This window comes from Engystomops pustulosus, chromosome 7 (assembly GCF_040894005.1).
Source record: "Engystomops pustulosus chromosome 7, aEngPut4.maternal, whole genome shotgun sequence".
In the NCBI taxonomy this organism is placed as follows: Eukaryota; Metazoa; Chordata; class Amphibia; order Anura; family Leptodactylidae; genus Engystomops; species Engystomops pustulosus.
The window spans coordinates 7,401,790-7,427,811 of NC_092417.1; the positions used below are offsets into that span (position 1 = coordinate 7,401,790).

Consider the following 26,022-nt stretch of genomic DNA (forward strand, 5'->3'; position numbering starts at 1 on the left):
TTCTGGGCCCCGGCTGCCTCCAGGCCACAAGAAGACCCCGGTGGGGGATGTTGCACATGTACCGTATACACACACACCATACATGTACCGTATACACACACTATACATGTTCTGTTTATATTTGGAATTTGGACCTGGATCGGAGAATTGAGGATTGTACAGATTCCTCCTCATACCCATCAATAACACAGGGATCTGTTTTATCTTCTAGTCTAAGGGACAATGGATTCTCTAAGGAGGAGAAGGAAGAAATATAAGAGCTGCAAAAAAAGAAAACCCAATACGGAACTCTATAATTGAGGAAACCAGGAGCAGATGTATCTCTTTGCTGATCCCAGGACATTATGGACAATTCTTCCTCCAGTAGTAGGAGGTTTCCGGATGAATATCAAGGATACGAGGGTGTTAAGGAGATTGCACTGGTCACATAACGTGTCTAGTGAAAACTAAAGTTTGGGTGGGGTTTCTATTCAAACAAAGTAAGGTAGAAAACACAGACTCGCTAGCACCACCTTGGGGAAGGTATTCAGGGGAGCACTTGGGCATGTGTGAAGACAGCCAATGGTTCTACATTCCTTTGTGTGCTTACATCCAATTGTGTTGCATTTCTGGGATCAAACCACCCAATAGTATTGCCTGCTCATGTACTTACCCACTCTATGCAAAGCGCCTTATGATTTTCCATATACATGTCTCAGTGCCAAAAATAAAGGTTTTTGTCTTGAGCTATTCTTCAGTAAGGACAGTGAGGCACATTTACTTACCCGGTCCTGTCGCAATCCCCGATCCGGACGGTCCGATGAAGATGAAGTCCAGCGCGATTCACCAAGATCGTGTACCCGAGATCCTGCATGTGTGGCTTCCCCGCTGAGGTGCGCCGGAGTTCACCTCCTTCCCGGTGTATGTGAGTGCATGTCTTGTAATTTGAGATGTTAAATCCTGGGTGTTGTCCGAATCCGTCCGACGACGTAAACCCAAAAGAATCTGGAAGTTTGCAGAGACAAACCCTGGCCAGGTTTACGAACCTTTCCTCCGGGATTGGGATCGTCCCCGTGATGCGGTAAGGGACAGTAGAGTCTCTGGGACACTGACAGAGATTTTACGGTTGAGCGTTAACTCCTTGATTTCTGAAACATTGTGTGAAGGTCTCTAATTTGTACTACTTAATTTGTAGTCCAGAGCTATAGGTACGGAGGATATCTATAGTCCTTAAACAAAACAGGTATTCCACAGGTCACAATATGGGTAGTGAGCAAAGAAACAATGTAGCTTGTCATTGCAAACCTAAAAAGAAAACTGACATAGTGTCACAAAGGAAAGGTAAAGAGTGGGTGAAAGGAAGTCATGAGGTATTGAAGTTTTTGGGTATGGTAGAAGATCCCCTGAGTGTGCAGAGGTGGGAGACAGCACTTGATGAAAATGGTGGCACCCAGGCAGAAGGTTGGCTTGATGTAAGTAGGTAGTTGGTTGTGAAAGTATACTGTGACGGAAAGGAAAGTGGATGAGGTTGATTACTAAAGACTTAGACCAGTGACTACTGACGGACCAGGAGAGAGTGACAGGAGGAGGAGGAGTGCCCGCTGAAGAGAGAGACGGGTGATAAGCAACATTTCAAAGTTTTTGATGTGGAGAGAATTGAAGAAGATTTTATGTATTTTCCTCCCTGTATAAAGGAAAAAAAATATGGCGTCTAGGATCCGGACTAGCACCCTCTTGGACTCCACCCCCTTAACCCATATCAGCAGAGGTGTGGATTCAGGGAGTCAGGAGAGACCACTTATTGTGATGCCCCCAGTTTCTCCCCAGACCATGTCACTAGTCACACCCCTGTACCTGGTGGTTAGAGAAGATGACACGCCCTACCAATCTTCAGTGGCGGCCATCTTAGAGACAGTTTATTTTCTTGGCAGCCATAAAGGCTGATTGATGACAATAGTTGTAGAAAACAACTGGTCTTTGTTGTAGTTTAGCAGCTGAGCACCTTGGAGAATCTTGATAGATGTCTGGAATAAAAGCCGGCAAAGGTGAATATTTTCACTAATTCCGGATTTCTGCTAAGAGGATTCTTGGAGTGGGAAGTTGTTTGTTTTGTTATGGTCCCGATAAAACTTATTTGATTCTGATGATTAAAAAAAAAAATCCTGTGGCTTAGAAGTGATTTTGACAGCATCTCCTGTACGTGGAAAAGGGAGATGGCGGGGGCTCCAAATCTGGGCTCTTTTGGATTGGAATGCTGTGTCTGTGTTATGCTCACAGGCAGTGTGTGTGACCTTGGAGAGAATTCTGCTTGAGATTGATAAGACGGTGCAGATTTCTCTGTGTCCTCCATGAACAGACTAAGCAAGGACAGAGCCCCCAACTCTATGACTGAGCCTATGACTTTTGTTTCCTTTTTTACTAAACACCAACACTTCATTTAAGTGTCCCTGGCTTTTGTTGAGACACTGCAGTCTGGCCAGAACTTTATAGGTAGCGCAGAACGCTGGGCTAGAGATAGTTATGGGAGAATCCCATGTGTGTAGATGAGATAAAGCAGATACCTGAACAGTTAGAAGAGTTCCACTGGTTACAGCTTTTGGACACATGGGGTATGACCTGACAGTGTAGTGTAGATCTAATGCACTTGCCAGCTGTTTTGTAATGGGTTATTACCAAAGGTGTTAACTGACTAGAGACTTCTCAGCCAGACTGGTGTACAGAGGGACTGATAAGACTGACAGAAAGCCAGGGGGAACAGAGACCAGGATCAGCAGTTTCACAGACCATTGACAAAGTGAAACAGAGAAGTTCCGGTGTGGTGAGAGAGGTGGGCGTGTTTCAACTGTGGGGAGGAGACATTACCAAAGTGACTGAAGTGAGTGGCCACATCCTAGGAAACAGAAATGCCCCCAACAGGGGAGGACTAGGGCAGGGGGTGGTAACAGACAAATACGTCGGCAAGCACAACCTCCCCAAGACAGAGTTAGTTCCTTTTGTTGTTCCCAGTCAAGAGAAAGACCCAGAAAGAACAGCCGGATACATGTAGGATGGTCCATGACCTCCGAGCTGACAATGAGTGTACTGACGCTCAGTGGTTCCTAATCCACACACCTCACTGGCAGCAGTCCCCGAGAATGCCATATTCTTCACTGTTATTTGATTTGGCAAATGTTTTCCTCTCTTTGCCCCTACATGAAGATTGCCAGTACCTATTTACCTTTACCAGTTCAGTATTCCAGTACATATGGTGCAGATTCCCACAAAGAGGGGGGGGGGGGGCAAACTCCATACCCCACGGTCCTACAGGGAGTAGATCTGCAGACTAGGGCCCTTAATGGGTGATGTTCTTTTACAGTAGGTGGATGACAGTATGTTATACTGTTTTGTGCCTCCATTTTACAGGTTTGCCAGGATGCATCTATTTACCTTATGTGTTTTCTGTTCCAGAAGGGTGATAAGCTCCAGTACTGCCAGGAGAAGGTGGTCTTCCTAGGCCACTGCTTCTCAGCCACAGGCAGATACCTGACAGAGGAAAGAAAGCTGGCAGTCCAGAATATGCCCCTGCCCTGAGGCCCTAAGCCTCTTCACATGATTCTAGGACTGGCCAGCCTGCAGCCTGGGATAAGGTCTGCTGCCCCCAGCCTGATGTTGCCCCTTGATGACTGCATTGCCTCTTCCCCATTTGCCCTTAGTCAGGAGGCAATTGATGCATTCCACAGCCATAAGGTGGCAAATCCTGTCTGCCCCAACCCTAGGCACATCCCACTGAACCAAACCTTTTATTTTGCATCTACGCCACAGGCGTCTTAGCCCAGGAACGTGGTGGCCTCCCCAGTGGCCCACTATTAAACCCGGTTACACTCATGACTTGCACAGTGGGGGTCATTTACTAAGGGCCCGATTCGCGGTTTCCCGACGTGTTACCCGAATATATTTCCGATATGCGCCGCTTTCTCCTGAACTGGCGCACGTGATCGGATTGTGGCGCATCGGCGCTGGCATGCAAGCGACGTAAATCGGGGGGCGTGGCCGAACGAAAACCTGACGGGCTGACTCTGTGCCTGTACCTGAACACGCAACTGTCTCCTTCTAAGGTACCTCAACCTCCGCTGCCACCGTGGGCTAGTCGCACCGGCGGAACGACCTGGTGGCACCCCGTTCCGCTTTGCGGCGGGCTCTGGGGAGGGCGCGTTCACACGTTGCGTTTTGACCTGCGTTTTCATTGTGTTTGAAACGCATATACAACAGCTGAAGAGAGGTGATTTGCCTAATTACATCACTGTTAACATTTCCGTTTACAAAACGCATCGTAAACGCATGCGTTAACATATGTAAACACTAATGTAATTAGGCAAATCACCTCTCATCAGCTGTTGTATATGCGTTTCAAACGCAATGAAAACGCGACCAAAAACACGACGTGTGAACGCGCCCTGAAGAACAGGTGCCACTTAGATTCCGGTTCTAGGTGTCAGCTAGTGCCACCTCCTGCGGTGGTCCAGAGGATCCACTGAACCTGCACCCTGACAGGCGTCCATTGCTCATCTAGTTAGAGAATTTGCCTTCCACTGCTATATCAGAGAAGGTAGGTCTATTTTGGCTGCAGTTCTCTCCCCCCATCCCCCTCATTATCTGCAGCAGCTGCATTTCTATCTGATTATGGGTATGTTTGTATGTATGTGTGTCTGTGTGTTATATGCATGTGGTAGTATATGTGTATTCTAGTGTATGGTGTGTTTATGCGTGTGATAAATTATTCACATGCATATATACATATATAGTACCACCAGATAGACTTGCAACACCCCTGCCAATGTATAAGCAAGGTGGTAGTTGCGAATAGCGCCCTCTCCATGTCAGGATCTATCTGATGAGCCTGTGCAACTCACCCAGAGTATAATGCTAGAAAAGGCAACAGTTAAATGGGTGTAAGTAATTATCCAATTATGTAGCTGTATTGTAAGCTGGAGTGTGATTGGAGAGGAGCTACCACCTGACCAGGGGGAGTATAAAACCCCTGTGCAGTGGGAGCACATGGTCTTATTATGTTCTAATCCCAAGGAGACAGAGTGTGTAGCACACCTTCAGTGCTGCCATGGACACTAATCCCAGGAGCTGAGTCAGGAGACTCTAACCCAGAGCTGCAGCTTCCACAGTTTGGACACAGCTCCATCTCAATTCTCCCAGCCTGCATCTACTATCAGGCTGTGTGCACCATTCCTACGGACCACTCTGTGACCACTCCAGTAACCAGAATCCAATGTTAATCGAGTTTGGCTGTTGCCTGCTGTTTGAGGTTCAATAAAGAACTGTAAGTTGATTTGCACAATGTTGCCTCCGTCTGGTCCCTGGATACGGCTGTCTACCACCACGGGCTTCCCCATCCATTTCCCAGGGACTCATCCTACAGATACTTAGGGGTTGCCCCCAGGAGAAACAAGTACTTCAGCCTCTCCCTCCATATTTCTTGCACACACCACCTGCTGGAGAGCTGCCAGGCTGTAGGACAGTCCTCCAGTCCCCATACCAAGCACCGTGACATCAATGTGCCCTAGGCCGCAATCGCCAGCCACTCCGGTATTCTGGGCCCCGGCTGCCTCCAGGCCCCAAGAAAAGGCTATGTCTCGGTGGGGGATGTTGCACACATATACATATGCATATAACACACAGACACACCTCATGCACTTACAGTTTACTCATACATACACATATGTGTAATATATATGTGTGCAACACCCCTGCCAATGCATGGGTATGCTGGTAGTTGCGAATAGCGCCCTTTCCAGGTCAGGAGCTGCACAACGTTGCCTCCGTCTGTTCCCTGGATACAGCTGTTACCACCATGGGCTTCCCCTCCATTACCCAGGGACTTATCTTACAGAGACTCAGGGGTTGCCCCAGGGAGAACCAGTATATCAGCCTCTCCCTCTATTGCCAGCCACTCTGGTATTCTGCTGCCTCCAGGCCCCAAGAAAGGTCTAGGCCCCGGTGGGGGATGTTGCACATGTATCACATACATGTTTATGTGTAATATCCTGTACAAATTTTTTTTTCCAATTTTGCCGCTAATCTTCTGGCGTCAATAACTTTTTCATACTTCGGTAATTTTTGCATGATGAGGTTTTCGATGCTTCTATTTTTAGGACTTTTGATCACTTTTTATTGAGGTTTTTATATTTTTCAAAATGGCAAAAAATTGCAATTTTCGACATTAGGCGCTATTTTCTGTTACGGGGTTAAACGCAGTGAAAAACCGTCATTATATTTTGTTAAACTGGGCATTTTCGGACGCGGCAATATCTAATGGGGCTTATTTACTAAGGATTGCGGATCGCACTATCGTTGGTTTGTTCGCTGTTTTCAGCATTTGCGCAGTTTTGACAGGTAATTAACGGGGTTTGCGCTGGGATTGTGTCGCACGTGATCGGATTTTGGCGTGGCAGCGCAGCTTCCATGCGACAGAAATGGGGTGGCGGGTTGTCGGACAATCCGACTAAATCGTACTGAGTGTGGGATTTAAGATTCAAATTGTGTCACAAGATCAAGCACTTACATGCACCAGGAAGAAAAAGGTGAACTCCTGCGGACCTGAGTGGGGAAGCGACACATGCAGGATATAAACTCACCGGCCACTTTATTAGGTACACCTGTCCAACTGCTCGTTAACGCTTAATTTCTAATCGGCCAATCACATGGCGGCAACTCAGTCTATTTAGGCATGTAGACATGGTCAAGACAATCTCCTGCAGTTCAAACCGGGCATCAGTATGGGGAAGAAAGGTGATTTGAGGCCTTTGAACGTGGCATGGTTGTTGGTGCCAGAAGGGCTGGTCTGAGTATTTCAGAAACTGCTGATCTACTGGGATTTTCACGCACAACCATCTCTAGGGTTTACAGAGAATGGTCCGAAAAAGAAAAACCATCCAGTGAGCGGCAGTTCTGTGGGCGGAAATGCCTTGTTGATGCCAGAGGTCAGAGGAGAATGGACAGACTGGTTCGAGCTGATAGAAAGGCAACAGTGACTCAAATCGCCACCCGTTACAACCAAGGTAGGCAGAAGAGTATCTCTGAACGCACAGTACGTCCAACTTTGAGGCAGATGGGCTACAGCAGCAGAAGACCACACCGGGTGCCACTCCTTTCAGCTAAGAATAGGAAACTGAGGCTACAATTTGCACAAGCTCATGGAAATTTGGACAGTAGAAGATTGGAAAAACGTTGCCTGGTCTGATGAGTCTCGATTTCTGCTGCGACATTCGGATGGTCGGGTCAGAATTTGGCGTCAACAACATGAAAGCATGGATCCATCCTGCCTTGTATCAACGGTTCAGGCTGGTGGTGGTGGTGGTGTCATGGTGTCTTTGGGCCCCTTGGTACAACGCCACAGCCTACCTGAGTATTGTTGCTGACCATGTCCATCCCTTTATGAGCACAATGTACCCTGTAACATCTGATGGCTACTTTCAGCAGGATAATGCGCCATGTCATAAAGCTGGAATCATCTCAGACTGGTTTCTTGAACATGACAATGAGGTCACTGGACACAAATGGCCTCCACAGTCACCAGATCTCAATCCAATAGAGCATCTTTGGGATGTGGGGGAACGGGAGATTCGCATCATGGATGTGCAGCCGACAAATCTGCGGCAACTGTGTGATGCCATCATGTCAATATGGACCAAAATCTCTGAGGAGCTTCCAGCACCTTGTTGAATCTATGCCACAAAGAATTGAGGCAGTTCTGAAGGCAAAAGGGGGTCCAACCCGTTATTAGCATGGTGTACCTACTAAAGTGGCCGGTGAGTGTAGGTCGGACAATGCAATTTCTGTGAACTCCTCGGACCGGGTAAGTTCATGTGCCCCATTGTGTTTATTTATATGCCCTCTAGGGAAATGGGAGTGATTAGAATTTTTTGTAATATAATTTAAAAATAATAATTTATACTATTTTTCAGATCCCCTAGGATACTTTAACTACTGTTAAAGTGTGGCTGTTGACTACCGTGGGGCTGGTGCTGTGACTACTGGCTCCTGTCGATGGCCATGCCTTTTGGCTTCTGTGTGGGGGCACTGGGACTAAATTGGCTACTGCATACTGTTACTATATTGGGAACAGTGAAGGGAATGTTACTATATTTGTTACTGTGGGGACATAATAGTGATCTGTAGAGTAACAACTGAACAGAGGATAGATAGAGGAGATGATGATGAAGTGAGCAACCTAAAGTTGATGGGGCACTTTTACTTACCCAACCCGTCGCGATCCCCGAGGTGCATTGTTCAACGAGGATTCGGAGCTGCCGCGATTCTCTAAGATCATGCGTCCAATTTCCTGCATGTGTCGCTTCCCCAGTCAGGTCTGCCGGGGTTCACCATCTTCTTCCCGGTGCATGTAAGTGCATGGCTTGCGACACCATTTTGAATGTTAAATCCCGCGTCCTAATCTGTTGGATTGTCCATAGGCCCGCACCCCAATTTCTGTGGCATGAAAGTAGGCGCGTTTGCAAGGAGGGGCACAAGTCAGAGAGCACTAGAGTTTGTAGGTCTCCTCTACACACTGCTGGACAGAGTGCCTCAAACTCTAGAGCTCTACACACACAATAAGGTCTTGATCCGAGGGGAAAGGGAATAGCAGTGCAGACTATGAATTTGATTTATTAGGTGAGGTGAGTAGAGATGTCATTAAATCCATGTCATGTATATGTGTCAGATATTAGTAGAATCTTCAAAAGTGTAGCAAAACCTAGACCCTGATGATCTAAGCACATTGTCAGCACACAGCATCTAATAGCACAGAGGGATCATGAAGTGTCTGCGCAGCTAGAGCCTGCCCAGTTTTACACCGACCATCACTAAGTGATAGCAATAAAATTGCAAAGTAAGGGGTTAAAATAATCTTTACTTAATAAACATCACTAGGGGGAAAACCCTTTCCCGAACCTTGACGTAGAATCACATCTTGGCGATCCCGGCAGTATGCGGTAGCTGGGATCCTGCAGTAACAATCGAGATCACGACTAACACGATCCCGGCTGTTTAACCCTATAGACGCCGCGGTCAAAGTGACTGCGGCGTCTATAGTGCACCGACATGACAATTGGGACCCTTCCTGCAGGGTACGAAGGTGCCAATCGTTGCCAGGTCAACCCTGAGGTCCGATAAGGACCCCAGGGCTGCCTATAGTAGCAGCCTTCTAGGATCGTACTGAATGCATAGGCTGACTCTGTAATCTGCTGCAATACATTAGTATTGCAGTATATTACAATGAACAAGTCATCAAATGATCACTTGTTCATGTCCCACCCTGGGGCAAAATAAAACAGTAAAAAAAAAAAAAACAGTGCAATTAAAAAAACCCTATTAAAAAAAAGAATAAAAGTCCCCTGAAGTCCCGTCCCATTCAATAATCAAATAAAACATAAAAAAGTGAAAATCACCAAAAAACACAACATATTGGGTATCACCATGTCCGTAACAACCCGTACAATAAAATAAAAACGTCACTGAACCCGTACAGTGAACAACGCAAAATAATGATGAAATGCTCAAAAAATTAGTTCTAGAATCTGCAAAACAAGTTAACTATAAAAAAAAGCCATATAAATGGGGGATCGCCGTAATAGTGATGACCCATAGAATAAAGATAACACATTATTTTTATGGTAAAAAAAAAATGCTAAAAACATAAACAAGAATTAATGATTTTTTTTAACCACCACCTTAGTGAGCGAGTTAATAAAATCTGATTATTCGCTATTGGAAGCCCGGAAATGATACATAAAAAGTGGATCTCATCCACCAAAAAAAAAAAAAAAAAATCCCCCACATGTCCAAATTACAAAAAAATAAACATTTTGTAGCCTGTAAGATGTGACAATGCAGATCTGCTCTGAATGGCTAGTTCTGTTCTATGCCCGGCCGTGAGCCCATACAGCAGTCACCACCACATATGGGGCATCCTCAGACTCGGGAGACATTGGGTATAAAACTTTATGGAGTTTTTTTGTCACTTAATACTTTGTGAAGGTTTCATTTTTGGCCAAAATTAATGTATTGTCTAAAAAAAAAAAAAAGACAGCTTGTAAATTAATCCTCCATCTTATTTTAACCCTTGTGAAACATCTAAAGGGTTAACACACTTCTTAAAGGGCACCTTCGGCTGCGCAGCCGGAACTACTGCGCATGCAGTTTCTAAAATGGTATAATTTAAGGGGTTTTACTGCTGTTTAGGCCTCTCAAAGTCACTTAAAGCTGAGCAGGTGCCTCAAAATAAGGGTTTCAGTGATTTTCAGAAAAATTGCACCCAAAACTCTGGACGTCCTAACAACCTAGAAAAGAGAGAGGAGGCATAAAACCCTGAGCCGATATACAGCAGACATTCCGGAAATGTTAGCTGTAAAGTTACTGGGGTGCTATCACTATCTGCCTGAAAAGCAGAACATTTTGAACTTTGAAAATGAATAATTTTTAGAAAATTTCCTTTTTTTATCATAACTAAACATAAAAGATATCATCAAAATGTTTCTATTACTTTGTTTTCTCGTCACTCATTGTACTTCAATCTCAAAATCCCCGGGATATGTTATAGCGTTACAAAAGGTAGAACCTCCTATAATGGAATACAAAAAAATGGGACCGGCACTGCACAAAATGAGGTCAGGTAAAGGGTCTAAAGGTCAATGCATTTAAAGATAGCTTAAACCACAAGAAGAAGAAAGGATACATGCCAAGTGACCAAGACAATACATTCTTTATTCATATATCAAAAAAACACCACAACACAAAAAGAGAGAATAAAAACCATTAAAAAAAATGTGAACAATCGCAGAATAATCTACCACAGGAAAACCCGACATGTGATAGTGTTAGTGATCCTGGGACCAGCAGCTCCCCCTGGAGACTAAAGCCTTATGTAATACAAAAAGAGATACAACAATATTATCCTGTAAGGGATTACACATTGGGCTAGGGAAAATGCGGTACCGATATATAATGTAAGCGCATTGCAAAAAAGTCACAAAAAAGGGGGGTATTTTTTGTATAGAGCATGAGGGTATGCAAGCAAAAGTAAATAAATAGATGGTACCACACTGCGCACCTAAATCAAGAGATAAGCAAGTATTACCTGTGCGGCAAACATACACACAAGAGGGAGCTGGGGATGGCCGCCTCAGCCGTATCACCACCTGCTGTGGCTTCCTCAGGGGTATCTGTATGGTGTGGTGCGTCCATTTATAAAGGAAGATCCCATGTGTTGGTAGTGAGCTAAATTAGCTCACTTCCAGCATCAAGTACTCAATGTGGTGCAACCGAGAAATGTGTCCCCGTGTTCTCAATGTGGTGCAACCGAGAAATGTGTCCCCGTGTTCTCAATGTGGTGCAACAGAGAAATGTGTCCCCGTGTTCTCAATGTGGTGCAACAGAGAAATGTGTCCCCGTGTTCTCAATGTGGCGCAACAGAGAAATGTGTCCCCGTGTTCTCAATGTGGCGCAACAGAGAAATGTGTCCCCGTGTTCTCAATGTGGCGCAACAGAGAAATGTGTCCCCGTGTTCTCAATGTGGTGCAACAGAGAAATGTGTCCCCGTGTTCTAAAGAGTAAATAAGCCAGAAACTGGTACACTAAATGCACGTACAAAACAGGGGATGGCATAAAAACCTACACTGCAAATAAATAGCTTACAAAAGTGGTATCTATAAAAATGTGCAGATCATATGTATAAAAAAGGCACAAAATTGTATAGAGTATACATGAGAAAATATACATGCAAAAAAAGGGGGGAATGTACATAGAAAGGTTGTACAGTGAAAATAGTGTAAGATAACAATATAAAAATCAGTGTATGTGACACAATATTGTATAAAAAATAAATAAATGAATATTAAATAGTGAACTAACCTATAGCATATAATATACTTAAAATACTATATACCAGTGATGGCTAACCTATGGCGCTGGTGCAGAGGTGGCACTCAGAGCCCTTTCTGTGGGCACTCAGGCCATCACCAGAGAGGACTCCGGGTATCTTCCTGCAGTCCCAGACAGCCCAGGACTTGCTGTGCACAGAGCTATATTAAAGTGACAGCTCTACCTGGGACTATTTTCTGCTTTATTGGTGTCCTCAGGGTGCTGGTATCAATGAAAACTGTGACAGAGAAGGGAGTATAAATCACAAATTACATTTCTGTGTTGGCACTTTGCGATAAATAAGCGGGTCTTTGTTGTAGTTTGGGCACTCAGCCTCTAAAAGGTTTGCCATCACTGGCCTAGAACATATAATCTATCACCCCACCAATCAACACATACATACTATCATGGGCCCATGCATCATACATTCAACCAAACAACCACCATATGCAGAATGAATCTGCATATTAGAGATAAACAACATTGGGGGTCATTTACTAATTGGGGGTCATATACTTATTTGCGTTTTCCCGACGTGTTACCCGAATATTTCAATTTGTGTCGATTTTCCCTGAATTGCCCCGGGATTTTGGCACACGCGATCGGATTGTGGCACATCGGCGCCGGCATGCACACGACGGAAATCGGGGGGCGTGGCCGAACGAAAACCCGACGGATTCAGAAAAACCGCCGCATTTTAAAAAAAAAAATGTGCCTCGAAAATTGCACTTACCTTCACTCAGCCCGTTGTATTCCAGTGCTTTCCGATGCTCTTCAGTGCAGCAGCGACATCTGGTGGACGTTGGAGGAACTACCTTAGTGAATCCCAGCCGGACCCGAATCCAGCGCAGAGAACGCGCCGCTGGATCGCGAATGGATCGGGTAAGAAAATCTGCCCCATTATGTGTGATTAGATGATGTCAATATAAACTAAGTGAGTGGTTGCATGGACTACGTGCCCATAAAGTGCAAGTGCAACAATTTAAATGCTAAATTGTACTACAGTGAAGTAAAATGGATGGATGGGGGCGAAATAGTCAATGCCAGGTAGGATACCCACCCATGGAATGATGCTCATAGGGATCAACGGAATATAAAAAGCGGACGAGACATTCAAGAACATTATTCAAATCAAAGATATATATGGATACTTATAGTATATACGGTATCAATAAAAAGGTATATCTGAGTCCAGAGTGCGCAACGAGATACAATAGGACATGGAAGGGAGGGGCCAGCCACGGAGGGCCAGCAGGAGAGGGAGAGAGTCCACAACAGAACGACTATGGTGGTCGTGAGCAAGTAGAGCCTGGTGGATTCCGTGGTAAACTAAGCAAACTGATGGGATGAATCCATTTCTGGGATGGCTGTTCAGGAATGTATCAAATAGGTGGGTGTACAGAAGAATTTTGGAGGAATCTAAAGGAATCTAAGAATGAGCTCCCTCTTGTGTGTATGTTTGCCGCACAGGTAATACTTGCTTATCTCTTGATTTAGGTGCGCAGTGTGGTACCATCTATTTATTTACTTTTGCTTGCATACCCTCATGCTCTATACAAAAAATACCCCCCTTTTTTTTGTGACTTTTTTGCAATCCGCTTACATTATATTTTGGTACCGCATTTTCCCTAGCCCAATGTGTAATCCCTTATAGGATAATATTGTTGTATCTCTTTTTGTGTTACATAAGGCTTTAGTCTCCAGGGGGAGCTGGTGGTCCCAGGATCACTAACACCAGTGATGGCGAACCTTTTAGAGACCGAGTGCCCAAACTACAACCAAGACCCACTTGTTTATCGCAAAGTGCCAACACAGAAATTTTATTTGTGATTTATACTCCCTGCTCAGTCACAATACCTTCCCACTCCTCCAGTAGTCCCAGGTAGTGCTGTCACTTTAAAATAGCTCTGTGCACAGCAAGTCCTGGGCTGTCTGGGACTGTAGGAAGATACTTGGAGTAATCTCTGATGATGGCCTGGGTGCCCATAGAAAGGACTCCGAGTGCCACCTCTGGCACCCGTGCCATAGGTTCGCCACCACTGACTAACACTATCACATGTTGGGTTTTCCTGTGGTAGATTATTCTGTGATTGTTCACATTTTTTTTTAATGGTTTTTATTCTCTCTTTTTGTGTTGTGTTTTTTTGATATATGAATAAAGAATGTATTGTCTTGGTCACTTGGCATGTATCCTTTCTTCTTCTTGTGGTAGAACCTCCTATAATGACACAGGGCAGATTTTAAAAATCAGGTCTTGTCCTAAAGGTCTAAAATGGCTTGGACCTGAAGGGGTTAATAAACCTTTTTTGTATTTATTGTTTAGTAAATGGGCTTCCTATGTCTATATATAAATCAATACAATTAATTAAATAATTTTAGGTACAAAAAGGTTGATATAAAGAGAACCTGCCATGCACATCAACCCACTCAAAATAAATACTTCATTAAAAACCCTTAAAAAAAAAAACCCTATTGCCCTTATCCCTAAATGGTTCCCTTTCATAGCTGCAATATTAAAAAATCTGTATGTAAACTTATATGTAACTCACCTGATGTGAGTGCAATGATATTGATGGGGTCTTATGTAGATTAGTGATGTGTCGTTCGCGAATGAGCCGGCTCACTTAACCATGCCCCAAACCGGCTCACCACAGCCCTTTAACCCGATACAATCGGGTTAAAAGTGGAGTGGCGTGGGGTGATTGACTGGCGTGCGGCTCCCTATTATACATGTAATAGGGAGCCGTTCAGAAGCCAGACAAACCGGCTCTTCTTAGTGAGCGAAGCCAGATCACTAAGAAGAGCTGGAATTGCCATCACTATTGCAGATGTGTCACTGAGTGACAGGTCTCAATGCTAGGACAAGCTACTGTATGTAACTAGTACTTAGGGACCGCCTGCCAACATTTAACTACAGACTTATACAGCTCCCTTTACTTTCACCTTCAGGTGCAGTAGGAAGTTGTTTACAACTCGCTGGAATGTTGATAGAGAGAGACAGACACTCCAGCAGAAAGGTGGGGACAGAGAGAGCTGGCTATGTGAAGAGTCAACCTCAAGCTGCCTTTAGGAATTGTTTTTAGGGAGTCATGTCTCTCTCATTCATGAGGGGGCTGGGTAAGCAGTGTCAGGGTCAGTGAGGAGGTGGGGTATACAGACTGTATACTGCAGCTCTCTGCCTCCATCACTGGGACAAGGGAATCAATAAAAGCCGGCTCTAATCCCATGGAACAGGTATAAAGACATCTAACAAGTACTGTGTGTGGCTACCACGGGGTTCCCCGGTGACAGGTTCTCTTTAAATAGAATATTAACATAAAGTGCATTGTAAACACAGGAATAGTTGATTAGAGTAGGAAGCATTTTTTGTCGAACAACAGGATGGACTTCTCACTCCCCATTTAGAGAGCCTGTTAAAAATTTGAAATTTTGCCCAGTTATTTTCACATTTTTTGTATTGGGGCTATTTATGAGGGATACAGTATTGTAGGGTTCCTATCTTAAAGGGGTTGTACACCTGACCATGTTTTTTTCTGTTTATGCAGCTCAGGTATACAGAAATGATTGAAGCTTAGTTGAAAATACCAGGCACTACCCAGGATCAGGAGAGGAGCTGTTTTTAGAAGAAAACAGACTTGTTTTTCAACCTCCTGACATCCCCTTTAAGTGTTCTACATAGGCCCTAATTCACCAAATGGAGACCCTTATACCCAGTTTCACCGGTATACATGCAGTTAACCCTTATCTTGCTAGTTTACTATTCCACTCCACCCCCTACCCTCAGTTTATCCCCTTCCTTATGCCTCCCCTTTTTGATTACAATGCGCCCCCTCTTCAGATTACCAGCCCCCACCCCCAGCTTCTTGTCCTGTGTAAGGAGATGGTCCTGTCACCTCCTGGCGCAAGGTGAAACGTGACGCAGGGAGTTGGCAGCTCATTCACCATTGAGACTCCACTCAAAATTCATCACAGTCCCACTGCATCCAAAACATTTGGAAAGTACAGTATAAACAATGAAGTGTCAAATACTACTCCATTGTCCCACAAATACAAATTACAGGCGGTCCCCTACTTAAGGACAGCGACTTACAGACGACCCCTAGTTACAGACGGACCCCTCTGCCCCCTCTGTATATAACTATAGTCCCAGGCTGCAATGATCAGCTGTAAGGTGTCTGTAATGAAGCTTTACTGATAATCCTTGGTCCCAATACAGCAAAAAAATTTCAATTCCAATTGTCACTGGGACAAAAATTTTTTGGGGTCTGGATCTACAATTATAAACTATACAGTTCCGACTTACATACAAATTCAACTTAAGAACAAACCTTTGGAACCTACCTTGTACTAGCTTGGGGACTGCCTGTATTTAGTATGTCAAGTGTTCATCCACTTGAGTATTTCTGTTAACAAGTAAGACAGGACACACTAGGGCAACGATGGCGAACCTTCAAGAGACCGAGTGCCCAAACTGCAACCCAAAACCTTCCTACTCATCGCAAAGTGCCAGTACAGCAATTTAACCTGAAAAAAAAGATGGTTTAGTTAAGAATCAATAATATTTTGTCTTAACCCCTTAGTGACACGGCGTGGAAAGGCTCTAGTGACCGGGGCATTTTTATCAAATTTTCGTTTTAAGAGCCATAACTTTTTTTACCTTAAAATTTTTTGCAGTGTTTTTTTAGGGCACTTTTGTCAGACTGTGAACGTTCCTCTAGGCTAAAACTGCTTGTTCAGATCTATTTCACTGAATGAATTAGCGATGTTAGTGAGTAATATCTCCTTGATTGACCTGGATTCACTGTAATGGAGGTATAGTGTCAAAAGAATAAAACGTAGCTTTTATTTCTTCAAATTATAAAAGATAAAGAGACAGAGCTCTGAATGCACATTAGTTTGTATGTCTAATCCACTGCTGAACCAATTGGATGCTGTGTGTGTATACTGTACTCCAAAAATGGTTAACAGCAGGGGAAAGGTGACATAACTAAAAGTGGGGTGTGATAATGGATTGGCTCACACCCCTGTTACTTTATAGTGAGGAGGTGTAGTCACTATCATTTAAATGGTAGAGAAATGATAGTCAGGTAACTGCAGGTTCGTATCCTGCCTGTTCCAATCTGGCTTTATTTCTGTATAGATTGGATTTAGATACACTGACTTTAACTCAAGACTAATAGGTCTACATGTCAGGTCTGAAAAATAGGCTTGTGTCCTGAAGGTCATTTTAGGCTGCGTCCTTGAGGTGTTAAACGCTTTTAGTAATCTTTATATACAAGTAGGTTCACCGCACCGTGGTCCGCGCTCGGCGCACCATGCTCGCCCGCTTCCTGTTCAGGCACACGAAGTGATCGCGTGCATGGTCCGCCGAGCGCGGACCAAGGTGCGGTGAAGCTACTTGTATATAAAGATTACTAAGCGTTGAAACGCTTTACATCTCTTTAAAAACAGAACAAAAATAAGCTCCGGCACCAGCTCACCCTGAGCTGGTGTACGGCATTTGCAGCTTATAACCACCATTGGAAGTGGAAGGTTTCCTTTAAATACTCTATGCTGATTTTTTTATACTACCTTTTGATGCCCGATATATCAGAAAATAAAAATAATTTTCCCATATGGTCCACACTGTGATGATGAAGAAACTGCAAATGTCCTAATTTCCACTTGCCTTCACACAAATTGTAATAAAAGGTCAAAAAGTTACACATAAAAAAAATTACACCCTACACCACTGGTACCGAACCTATTGCACGTGTGCCAGAGGCGGCACTCAGAGCCCTTTCTGTCGGCACCCGGGCCATCACCCCAGCACACCAGACAGGACTCAAAGAATCTTCCTGCAGTTCCAAGCAACTTAAAAGATGCTGGTGTCAGCCATATTGAAACTTCGTAAGAGGGAGAATGAGTAGACAGGGCCGAATTATCTTTGGAGGACCTCCTGCTGGCCCCACGATTCTCTGTGTACAGAGGGACACTGGAAAGAAGCTACAATGATGAAAAGTTATCATCTTTCTACTGTGTTGCTGTCCTCAGGAGGCCAATATGATCGAAAGTTGTTGAACAGGGAGCAATAAGTCACTGCTTTAATTTTTGGGAGGCACATCGCAATAAATAAGGGGGATTTTGGGTTGCAGTTTGGCACTCGACCGCTAAAAGGTTCGCCATCACTGCCCTACACTGTTCTGTGCTGCATTACCCCCTGCCAGGAGGAATATAAGAGTAGTGAGTGCTGTATTACCCCCGGCCAGGAGGAATATAAGAGTAGTGAGTGCTGTATTACCCCCGGCCAGGAGGAATATAAGAGTAGTGAGTGCTGTATTACCCCCGGCCAGGAGGAATATAAGAGTAGTGAGTGCTGTATTACCCCCGGCCAGGAGGAATATAAGAGTAGTGAGTGCTGTATTACCCCCGGCCAGGAGGAATATAAGAGTAGTGAGTGCTGTATTACCCCCGGCCAGGAGGAATATAAGAGTAGTGAGTGCTGCATTACCCCCTGCCAGGAGGAATATAAGAGTAGTGAGTGCTGTATTACCCCCGGCCAGGAGGAATATAAGAGTAGTGAGTGCTGTATTACCCCCGGCCAGGAGGAATATAAGAGTAGTGAGTGCTGTATTACCCCCGGCCAGGAGGAATATAAGAGTAGTGAGTGCTGTATTACCCCCGGCCAGGAGGAATATAAGAGTAGTGAGTGCTGCATTACCCCCTGCCAGGAGGAATATAAGAGTAGTGAGTGCTGTATTACCCCCGGCCAGGAGGAATATAAGAGTAGTGAGTGCTGTATTACCCCCGGCCAGGAGGAATATAAGAGTAGTGAGTGCTGTATTACCCCCGGCCAGGAGGCGTAAGAGTAGTGAGTGCTGTATTACCCCCCTGCCAGGAGGAATAACAGAGTAGTGAGTGCTGTATTACCCCCCTGCCAGGAGGAGTAACAGAGTAGTGAGTGCTGTATTACCCCCCCTGCCAGGAGGAATAACAGTAGCATGTGCTGCATTACCCCCTCCCGGAAGGAGTAACAGAATAGTGAGTGCTGTATTACCCCCGGCCAGGAGAAGTAACAGAGTAGTGAGTGCTGTATTACCCCCGGCCAGGAGAAGTAACAGAGTAGTGAATGCTGTATTACCCCCGGCCAGGAGAAGTAACAGAGTAGTGAGTGCTGTATTACCCCCGGCCAGGAGAAGTAACAGAGTAGTATGTTCTGTATTACCCCCGGCGAAGGAGGAGTAACAGAGTAGTGTGTGCTGCATTACCCCCTGCCAGGAGGAGTATCATAGTAGTGAGAGCTATATTACCCCCTGCCAGGAGGAGTAACAGAATAGTGAGTGCTGTATTACCCCCGGCCAGGAGGAGTAACAGAATAGTGAGTGCTGTATTACCCCCGGCCAGGAGGAGTAACAGAGTAGTGAGTGCTATATTACCCCCGGCCAGGAGGAGTATCATAGTAGTGAGTGCTGTATCACCCCCGGCCAGGAGGTGTAACAGAGTAGTGAGAGCTGTATTACCACCGGCCAGGAGGAGTATCAGAGTAGTGAGAGCTGTATTACCCCCGGCCAGGAGGAGTAACAGAGTAGTGAGTGCTGTATTACCCCCTGCCAGGAGGAGTAACAGAATAGTGAGTGCTGTATTACCCCCGGTGAAGGAGGAGTAACAGAGTAGTGAGTGCTGTATTACCCCCTGCCAGGAGGAGTATCATAGTAGTGAGAGCTATATTACCCCCTGCCAGGAGGAGTATCAGAGTAGTGAGTGCTGTATTACCCCCGGCCAGGAGGAGTAACAGAGTAGTATGTTCTGTATTACCCCCTGCCAGGAGGAGTAACAGAGTAGTGAGTTCTGTATTACCCCCAGCCAGGAGGAGTAACAGAGTAGTGAGTGCTGTATCACCCCCGGCCAGGAGGAGTATCATAGTAGTGAGTGCTGTATCACCCCCGGCCAGGAGGTGTAACAGAGTAGTGAGAGCTGTATTACCCCCAGCCAGGAGGAGTAACAGAGTAGTGAGTGCTGTATCACCCCCGGCCAGGAGGAGTATCATAGTAGTGAGTGCTGTATCACCCCCGGCCAGGAGGTGTAACAGAGTAGTGAGAGCTGTATTACCACCGGCCAGGAGGAGTAACAGAGTAGTGAGAGCTATATTACCCCCTGCCAGGAGGAGTAACAGAATAGTGAGTGCTGTATTACCCCCGGTGAAGGAGGAGTAACAGAGTAGTGAGAGCTATATTACCCCCTGCCAGGAGGTGTAACAGAGTAGTGAGAGCTGTATTACCACCGGCCAGGAGGAGTATCAGAGTAGTGAGAGCTATATTACCCCCTGCCAGGAGGAGTAACAGAATAGTGAGTGCTGTATTACCCCCGGTGAAGGAGGAGTAACAGAGTAGTGAGTGCTGTATTACCCCCTGCCAGGAGGAGTAACAGAGTAGTGAGCGCTGTATTACCCCCTGCAAGGAGGAGTAACAGAGTAGTGAGCGCTGTATTACCCCCTGCCAGGAGGAGTAACAGAGTAGTGAGTGCTGTATTACTCATTAGTTACCTGGTGCTGATATGTACCAGAACATATGAGCCCTGGAGTCACAGCCACTTACCTGACAACTAATGACTTGTACTGGGTGTCAGATAATAATGGAAGTCCTGTCCTGTCACAGGAGAGATATTACCTCACTTATATATAAGCACATCATCTCCTCACACACAGTAATCACTAATAATGTCTATACTGCTGGGTCCTGAAAGGGTTTGTCCCTCCCCTGCTACATGTATATAACACAGGAACCGCTGGGGCTTCTCCTCACACATATAAGAGCCGCCATTATGTGATTCCCGCCATCACCTTCTCCTCAGATCATCTTCTCCCTCAGGTCACTGCTCTCCTCACACCTCACACTCCATAACCCCGCCCCCTCGTCTTCCCGCCCTCTCACCTCATTGGCTGCTCTGCACTCCGCGGCCATTTTCTCTCCGCATCTCCATCACCTCAGAGTGTGAGAGACTCCAGGAGCCGCCTGACACCCGCGGAGGAGGAGACTGATCCCTCCCTCTCCCCTCACCTCCCCGCGGGGCTCTCCATGTCTCTGACGGGAAAATATATCTCTGGCTGCACTGCTGAGGAGGGACATAGAGCTGCAGGTGAGCACAGCGCCCCACACAGGACACACAGGGGACAGCATTAGACTGGAGGGAGATGGAACTGCAGGTGAGCACAGCGCCCCACACAGGACACACAGGGGACAGCATTAGTCTGGAGGGAGATGAAGCTGCAGGTGAGCACAGCGCCCCACACAGGACACACAGGGGACAGCATTAGTCTGGAGGGAGATGAAGCTGCAGGTGAGCACAGCGCCCCACACAGGACACACAGGGGACAGCATTAGACTGGAGGGAGATGGAACTGCAGGTGAGAACAGCGCCCCACACAGGACACACAGGGGACAGCATTAGACTGGAGGGAGATGGAACTGCAGGTGAGCACAGCGCCCCACACAGGGCACACAGGGGACAGCATTAGTCTGGAGGGAGATGGAACTGCAGGTGAGAACAGCGCCCCACACAGGGGACAGCATTAGACTGGAGGGAGATAGAGCTGCAGGTGAGCACAGCGCCCCACACAGGACACACAGGGGACAGCATTAGTCTGGAGGGAGATGGAGCTGCAGGTGAGCACAGCGCCCCACACAGGACACACAGGGGACAGCATTAGTCTGGAGGGAGATGGAACTGCAGGTGAGAACAGCGCCCCACACAGGACACACAGGGGACAGCATTAGACTGGAGGGAGATAGAGCTGCAGGTGAGCACAGCGCCCCACACAGGACACACAGGGGACAGCATTAGTCTGGAGGGAGATGGAACTGCAGGTGAGCACAGCGCCCCACACAGGACACACAGGGGACAGCATTAGTCTGGAGGGAGATGGAGCTGCAGGTGAGAACAGCGCCCCACACAGGACACACAGGGGACAGCATTAGACTGGAGGGAGATGGAACTGCAGGTGAGAACAGCGCCCCACACAGCGGACAGCATTAGACTGGAGGGAGATGGAACTGCAGGTGAGAACAGCGCCCCACACAGGACACGCAGGGGGCAGCATTAGTCTGGACAGAGATGAAGCTGCAGGTGAGCACAGCGCCCCACACAGGACACACAGGGGACAGCATTAGTCTGGAGGGAGAAGAAGCTGCAGGTGAGCATAGAGCCCCGCACATTAGCTCCTGTGATGTCACATACAGGTAGCACATAACACACGCTCCTGTGATGTCACATACAGGTAGCACATAACACGCCCTCCTGTGATGTCACATACAGGTAGCACATAACACACGCTCCTGTGATGTCACATACAGGTAGCACATAACACGCCCTCCTGTGATGTCACACACAGGTAACACATAACACGCGCTCCTGTGATGTCACACACAGGTAACACATAACACGCGCTCCTGTGATGTCACACACAGGTAACACATAACACGCGCTCCTGTGATGTCACACACAGGTAACACATAACACGCGCTCCTGTGATGTCACATACAGGTAACACATAACACACGCTCCTGTGATGTCACACACAGGTAACACATAACACGCTCTCCTGTGATGTCACATATAGGTAACAGATAACACGCGCTCCTGTGATGTCACATACAGTTAACACATAACACGCGCTCCTGTGATGTCACATACAGGTAACACATAACACGCGCTCCTGTGATGTCACACACAGGTAACACATAACACGCGCTCCTGTGATGTCACACACAGGTGACACATAACACGCGCTCCTGTGATGTCACACACAGGTGACACATAACACGCGCTCCTGTGATGTCACACACAGGTGACACATAACACGCGCTCCTGTGATGTCACACACAGGTGACACATAACACGCGCTCCTGTGATGTCACACACAGGTAACACATAACACGCGCTCCTGTGATGTCACACACAGGTAACACATAACACGCGCTCCTGTGATGTCACTCACAGGTAACACATAACACGCGCTCCTGTGATGTCACACACAGGTAACACTTAACACGCGCTCCTGTGATGTCACACACAGGTAACACATAACACGCGCTCCTGTGATGTCACACACAGGTAACACATAACACGCGCTCCTGTTGGCCCTATTGACCATAGCTGCCGCATCCGCAATGCTAAGGGGGGCGGTCGAGTCCCTCTATGTCCCTGCTGCTGCCCGTCCCTATGAGTGATGCCCCACACATGGCGTTTTTAGTCGTTTTCAGATTGTAAAAATCGCATGCGTTTTTTTCTATTTTAATTGTGCAAATTCGGAAGACCGGACAAAAACTGATGTTTTTTTTAATGCATGGGTTTTCTACAAAACTAAAAACGGCCTAAAAATGCCATGTGTGGCATCACCCTAAGCCTGCCTCGGCGCACCGCACTTGGGCTCGGCCCACCATGCGCGCGCCCATGCGTGCGCCGGATTCTGAAGTGCAGGAGAGCCGGTGACGTCACCGAGCTCTCTGGCACACGCGCGTCTGCGCAAATTAGCACGGCCTGTTTCCCCATGCTAAGTTGCGCAGGCGCGCATGTGCCGGAGAGCTCGGTGACGTCACCGACTCTCCTGCACTTCAGAACACGGCGCACGCAAGGGCGCGTGCATGGTGCGCCGAGCGCAAGTGCGGTGCGCCGAGTTATATGTTAATATAACTTATAATTCTAAGATCGGGGCTTTGTTCCCTTAACAAAAATATGCTCCGGCACCAGCTCACCCTGAGCTGGTGCCATGTATATGTGTATAAACCTACCACTTTTAAGTGGTAGGTTTCCTTTAACCCCTTAAGGACGCAGGGTTTTTCGGCTGATTTCTCGCTCTCCAACTTCAAAAATCCATAACTTTTTCATTTTTACGTGTACAGAGCTGTGTGAGGGCTTATTTTGTGCGTAACAAATTTTACTTTCCCGTGATGTTATTTATTATTCCATGCCATGTACTGCGAAGCTGAAAAAAAATTCCAAATGTGGAAAAATTGAAAAAAAAACGCACGTGCGTCACGTTCTTGTGGGCTCAGTTTTTACGACTTTCACTCTTCGCACCAAATAACATGCCTACTTTATTCTTTGGTTCGGTGCGATCGCGGTGATACCAAATTTATACAGGTTTTATTGTGTTTTAATACATTTTCAAAAATTAAACGAATGTGTACAAAAAAGAAAAAAAAAATTTTGCCATCTTCTGACGCTAATAACTTTTTCATACTTCGGTGTACGGAGATGTGTGAGGGGTCATTTTTTGCGAAATGAGCCGGCGTTTTCATTGCTACCATTTTGAGGTCTGTGCGACATTTTGATCATTTTTTATTTCATTTTTTATGTTATGTAAAAAGGTGTAAAAGTCGCATTTCGGACATTTGGGCGCCATTTCCCGCCCCAGAGGTCACCGCTGCCCGTAACCGTTTTTTATATTTTGATAGATCGGGCATTTTGGGACGCGGCGATACCTAATATGTCTGTGATTTTTACTGTTTGTACTTTGATTTGAACTTTTAATATTTTATTAATTTTTTTTATTTTTTAAACTTTTTTTTTCACTATTTTTTTAGACCATCTAGGGTACATTAACCCTAGATGGTCAGATCGCTCCTACCATATACTGCAATACTACAGTATTGCAATATATGGCATTTTTGCAGGTCATACATTACAATGAGCCACTGGCTCATTGTAACGAACCTGCATAAACCATGTAGCCTCGTGTCAAAAGAAGACCCGAGGCTACCCTGGTAACTGATCGCCGCCCCCCCGATGACGTTCGGGGGCGTGGCGATCGAAAAAAAGATGGCGGCGCCCGTGCGCCGCCGTCTTTTAAACGCCGCCGGCGACTTTGCCGGCGGCGTTTAGAGGGTTAATAGCCGCGATCGGTGCAAGCACCGACCGCGGTTATTAGCGGTGGGGGTTTTGTGCAAAATGCAAAAACCCCCACCTCTGTATGAAGAGGACTCAGCCCGTGAGCCCTCTTCATACATCCCTTATACCTCTGCGCCGTAGAGCTACGGCGCAGAGCGTTAAGGGGTTAAAGTACCCTAGGGAGTCTGAAAAATAGTAAAAATAAAAAAAGGAAAAAAAAATTATAATAAAAAGAACCAAAAAATTCAAATCCCCCCTTTCCCTAGAACTGATATAAATGAACAGTAAAAATCATAAACACATTAGGTATCACCGCATCCGAAAATGCCCGATCTATCAAAATATAATAACGTATTTTCACTGCATTTAACCCCGTAACGGAAAATAGCGCCCAAAGTGGAAAATGGCATTTTTTTGCTATTTTGAAAAACATAAAAAAATTAATAAAAAGTGATCAAAAGGTCGCACAGTGCTAAAAATTATAGCAATGAAAACGCCATCAAAAGTCGCAAAAAAAAAAGACGCCACCCACAGCTCCATACACCAAAGTATGAAAGTTATTGGCACCAGAAGATGGCAAAATAATAAAAAAAAATTTTGTACAGGAGGTTTTAAAGGAAACCTACCACTTGAAGTGGCAGGTTTCTAATGGAAATACCGGGCACCAGATCAGGCTGAGCTGGTGCCGGAGCTTATTTTCGTTAGTGTTTTAAACCGCGGTGTCGCGGTTTAAAACACTTTTTAAACTTTATAGCCGGCGCAGGCAGGTACGCGCTCGGCGCTTACCGTGCACGCGGCTACATAGGAAGTGAAGGAGAGCCGCGCGCATGGTAAGCGCTGAGCGTGTACCTCCCTGCGCCGGCTATAAAGTTTAAAAAGTGTTTTAAACCGCGACACCGCGGTTTAAAACACTAACGAAAATAAGCTCCGGCACCAGCTCACCCTGATCTCACCCTGAGCTGGTGCCCGGTATTTCCATCAGAAACCTGCCACTTCAAGTGGTAGGTTTCCTTTAATGTATGAAAACATTATAAAACCTATACATATTTGGTATCCACGTAATCGTAGCGACCCAAAGTATAAAGCAGACATGTCATTTGGGGCGTACAATGAAAGCCATAATATCCACGCCCACAAGAAAACATCGCAAATGTGTTTTTTCACCATTTTCACTGCATTTGGATTTTTTTTCCGCTTCCCAGTACACGGCATGGGAAATTAAATACGTCACTATGAAGTGCAATTTGTTACGCAGAAAATAAGCCGTCATAG

General features: G+C 45.9%; 1 protein-coding gene and 1 long non-coding RNA gene across 3 annotated transcripts in view; one reads left to right on the forward strand and one right to left on the reverse strand.

Moving 5' to 3' along the window:
- The window catches only part of LOC140069215 (NACHT, LRR and PYD domains-containing protein 3-like), a 76,610-nt gene extending 72,387 nt beyond the window's left edge, over positions 1–4,223 (forward strand). For both annotated transcript variants that reach the window (XM_072114661.1, XM_072114662.1), the window contains one exon: positions 212–4,223. In XM_072114661.1, the coding sequence (XP_071970762.1) occupies positions 212–257 (46 nt within the window). In that variant the 3' untranslated portion in view covers positions 258–4,223. The remainder of the gene's footprint in view (positions 1–211) is intronic.
- The window catches only part of LOC140069259 (uncharacterized), a 32,513-nt gene extending 11,768 nt beyond the window's left edge, over positions 1–20,745 (reverse strand). Inside the window, exons 1-2 of the long non-coding RNA XR_011848763.1 lie at positions 20,705–20,745; positions 16,228–16,410 (exon numbers count right to left, since the gene is read on the reverse strand). This is a non-coding gene — a long non-coding RNA (uncharacterized lncRNA). The remainder of the gene's footprint in view (positions 1–16,227; positions 16,411–20,704) is intronic.
- Positions 20,746–26,022: the final 5,277 nt, after the last annotated feature.